Source organism: Morus notabilis, unplaced genomic scaffold (genome assembly GCF_000414095.1).
Source record: "Morus notabilis unplaced genomic scaffold, ASM41409v2 Scaffold384, whole genome shotgun sequence".
NCBI classification, from domain to species: Eukaryota; Viridiplantae; Streptophyta; class Magnoliopsida; order Rosales; family Moraceae; genus Morus; species Morus notabilis.
In genome coordinates this window covers 1,067,595-1,071,789 of record NW_010387635.1, presented here as the reverse complement: position 1 = coordinate 1,071,789, position 4,195 = coordinate 1,067,595, and the positions used below count along the sequence as shown (strand labels likewise).

General features: G+C 34.6%; 1 protein-coding gene across 3 annotated transcripts in view; it reads left to right on the top strand.

Annotated features, from left to right (window-relative positions):
* Nucleotides 1–3,246: 3,246 nt before the first annotated feature.
* LOC21409329 (transformation/transcription domain-associated protein) overlaps nt 3,247–4,195 on the top strand; it is a 33,285-nt gene continuing 32,336 nt past the window's right edge. For 2 of the 3 annotated variants that reach the window (XM_024177120.1, XM_024177119.1), the window contains exons 1-2: nt 3,247–3,522; nt 3,719–4,189. In XM_024177120.1, the coding sequence (XP_024032888.1) occupies nt 3,465–3,522; nt 3,719–4,189 (529 nt within the window). In that variant the 5' untranslated portion in view covers nt 3,247–3,464. Of the gene's footprint in view, nt 3,523–3,718 lie in introns of all 3 variants that reach the window. The other variant, XM_024177118.1, reaches the window with a different exon arrangement.

Here is a 4,195-nt window from a genome sequence, read left to right as displayed (position 1 = left end):
GGAAAGAGTAAAATATGAACAAATAGGAAATCTCGGGGAAAAAACAAAGACAACATAATCAAAACAGAAACAACGACAATATTATATGAGACGACAACTGAAGGAAACTGACTATGTAAATGACAAACGACAATACTAGGAGAGCACGATGTATATTACATACGACAAGAAAAGGAGAAAATTGAGAGACTAAACAACGCAAAAAAAATTATAAACGACGTAAAGATAGATAAACGGCAACTAAAAAGACATTAAATTGTAAAACGACAATATTATAAGAAATGACAGAAAAGAGAAGAAACGATAAAAAAAAATAAAAAAAAAGAGGAGCGAATTCTCAACACACCAGGAATTCTCTAACAAGAGTACTTCTCAGTTTCTCTCGGATTTTCTTAGGAAACAAGCACTCACCAGAGAATCCATTTACACCCAAGAATGTTCTCCCTCTAAAAAATTCTCTCTCTAACTCTCGAGTAATCACACAATTAAAATCTGTTATTTTTATTTTCTATCAAATACATCCTCTCTTATATATTACATAAGACAACCCATAAGAAATTGATAGCTAGGCATAGAAATATAACCAACTAAGTAAGCTGCAGTCTTCACTTTAACCGATTCTGTTGAAATTAACTGTAATAATTATCAATTAGAGACATCTTCAATCAACAAAATTGAATCCCAACTAATTATTAGTTTTCAAATGTTATGAACTTACGAGGAATTCTATAAAATTTTCTATTTATAAAATTCGTGGCTTTGTATGTCTTTGAGGTATTTTCTCAACAATCCCATTAGCAAACTCTTTTCGAGTCTGAACAAATAACACTTTTAAGAAAAGTAATTTCGTAAGCCTCAAATCCACACGTTCATTCTGTATCCAAACTATTTGATGTCTTTCTTGTCTTTATATTTTCCTCAACATATGTTACTTCCCTTCAAAATTCAGGATTTGGTAGCAAGAAAAGTTTTAAGTTGGCTTTTGAGAGAGAGAGAGAGAGAAGAAATGAGCTTGTTCTTTTGGAGTTTAACTTGAGTATAATTCTTGAGTTGAATTTGAGTTATAACTTGAGTTAAACTTGTAACTTGAGTTTGTGTTTGGTTGTATACATTTGAGTTATGGTTTGAGATAAGAATATTTTTGAGTTTGTGTTTGAGTGAGTTAAAACTTGAATTTGTATTTAGATAGTATTTTAATAAAAACTCAATGCTGATGAAAAATTTTAATATGGTATATGGGTAGGATTTTATTCGTCTTTTCGTTGTCAACGCATATAAAAAAATCATCTCAATCATAATTAAAACGAAAAAGTTATAGCATTTTTAAGAATATAAAAATACTGTTCATTAATTTGAGTTCGAGTTTCTGAACTCGAGTTGAAGGGGAAACTTGAATTCGAGATTTAGTCCTAAATTCGAGTTTGAACTCGAGTTTAAACTCGACTTTAAACTTAAAAAAACATGAACTTAAATAAAATTGTAACTCGAATTGTCTTTTTTTAAATTTTTCACTCAAAAGAACAAATCCGTAGCATTTTGGCCGAAGTCTCAACACCATCTTTTAGGCATGTTGCCTAGCTTTTAGTCTTGTTAGCAAACTCTTTCCAAGTGTGAAAAAATAACACTTCAAGAAAAGTAATTTTGTATGCCTCCTATCCAATCTATTTTCTATTTCCACATTTTCTTCAGCACATTTTACTTACCTTCAAAAACCATGATTGTTATGGTGAAAAGTTTTTTCTGACAGTAGAGAGAAGAGATAGGGAGAAAAAAGAAGCTTAGCATTTTGGCCGGAGCGTAGAAGCTCACAATAATAAGGCCAATATGGTGGCGCGAGCCAACTCGTTTGCTGCAACGAAGCATATGGGACAAATTTAAGTTGAAATTAGACGACAGATATTGCATGCTTTTGGATAGCTTGCGAGGAGCAATTTTCTTCCGTATCTGTTCTCTTATGAGACGTTTTGTTTATGAATTTAAAATCATAATTTAAAATTATTCTCAGTTTACGTATATTTTGTTATGAGAAAAACACTATAACGAGTCACAAACCGTGATCCGAATCATGACATGAATCCTTACTCTAAACGCACTCTAATATCTCGTCCTTAGTGTCGTGGTGCATCTAATGGTGTCATAAGTATTGTATTGGAGGATCGCATTGAGCAATACGTACGGTACACATGCTTTGGTTCGACAATGCTTCTTTTCTGTTTGGTGCTGGCCTTTTCTTGTGGGTTTGGCCATTAATGATCATTTATCTAATGAAAGTTTTATTATTGGTGTGTGTTGTTATCTTTTTGCCAATATTAAAAATGGTAATTTGCACAAATGATTATCAATCTCTTTAATAAGTGACAGTTTAGTCTTAACTTTTTTTTTTAACAAAACGACCCCCAATTTCTTTAACCGAGTGCAATCTGGTCATTTTCGTCAAATTCTGTCAAATTTTTAACAAATTTTCGCATGTGAGCATCAAGTGTCTTCTTTTTTCAATTAAAAGGGAGCATCATGTGCCTTTCCAATTAGGGCTAAACTCGATCAAAACCCTCACGATGCTCACGTGCGGAAGAGAGAGATATGTGAAGAAAACGTAAAAGTTTATGTGGAAGCTGTAATTTTCTTGGTTTCTGTGGAAGAGAGAGGGCATTTTTTTCTTTTAATTGAAAAAAGAAGGCACATGATGCTCACACGCGGAAATCTATTAAAAATTTAACGGAATTTGATAGAAATGATCAAATTGTACCATTTTAAAGAGATTAGGGTCATTTTGCAAAAAAAAAATGTTAGAGATCAAACTGTCACTTATTAAAAAGATTGATGACCATTTATGCAAATTATCTTATTAAAAAATACATCACAATCACTAAAAAAACGATGTTTTATCAATATATCAACTAAAACTTCGTCAGAAATGTTTTTACACCTTAAAGATAGTTTAATATCTTAGAAATTTTGAAATTTCAGCAAGAATTTTGAAAAAATCATAGAAAATTTTTCCATGCTCCATTATAAAGTACAAAAAGGTCGTAAACACGTTCAATGAGTTTTACTTTTCATTTTAAAGTTTAAGGTAAAAGTTGTTAAATTAAAAGTTTGAGGTGTTTTTGCAGAAAACCAAAATTTTAGGGTGTATTTGTGCAATTTACTCAAATAGAAAAAAAGATTGAAAAATGTTTATAAAATAGCGTCGTCCCAGAAATAGGAAACAACTTTCCGCCTAAATCCTCAAGAGTCCTCCGAGGACCTGAGTCGGCGAAACAGCAACGAAACGAAAAACACACAAAACAAAAACTGAAACTACTTTATATACTTGTTCGTACATTTCTCCACGAGTTTAGGAACCGAAGAAGAAGCTCTTTTTCGAAGAAGAGCCGTAAACCCTAGAATCTCTCTCAGAGGAACGAATTTTCTCGTCGAAAATCTCCGAAGCTGAAGAAAAGCTAGGGTTTTGTTTCGCGAAAATGAGTCCCGTCCAGAACTTCGAACAGCATTCTCGGAATCTCATCGACCCCGACCTCCGTAAAAATCCTATATTGTCTCCTTTTTTCGTTTTCTGAATTCTGCGAATTTCAATTTGTTTTTGGAGCCAAAAACCAGAAATGGAAATGAATTTACTCGAACAATTGTGTGAATTTCTCCCGTTTCGATTTTTTGGTGTTGAATTTTGAGTTTTTAGGGGTTTTTTTTTTCGGATTGTTTTTGTTGGTTGGAACAGCGATTCAGGCGAGGTTGCAGATGGCAATGGAGGTTCGCGACAGTCTGGAGATTGCGCACACGGCCGAGTACTTGAACTTCCTCAAATGCTACTTCCGCGCCTTCTCTGTGATTCTCTTGCAGATCACGAAGCCGCAGTTCGTCGATAATCCCGAACACAAGCTGCGAAACATCGTTGTTGAGATCCTCAATCGTCTTCCTCACAGCGAAGTTCTTCGCCCTTTCGTTCAGGACCTTCTCAAGGTCGCCCTGCAAGTTCTCACCACCGATAATGAAGAGAACGCCTTGATAGCGGTGCGCATAGTTTTTGACCTCCTCAGGAACTTCCGGCCAACTCTGGAGGCTGAGGTTCAGCCTTTCTTGGACTTCGTATGCAAAATATACCAGAACTTCAAAGCCACTGTTAGCCATTTTTTCGAGGGCGGGGCTGCGGTCGGCGGGGACGAAGTTAAGCCAATGGCAATTGATAATTCTTCCG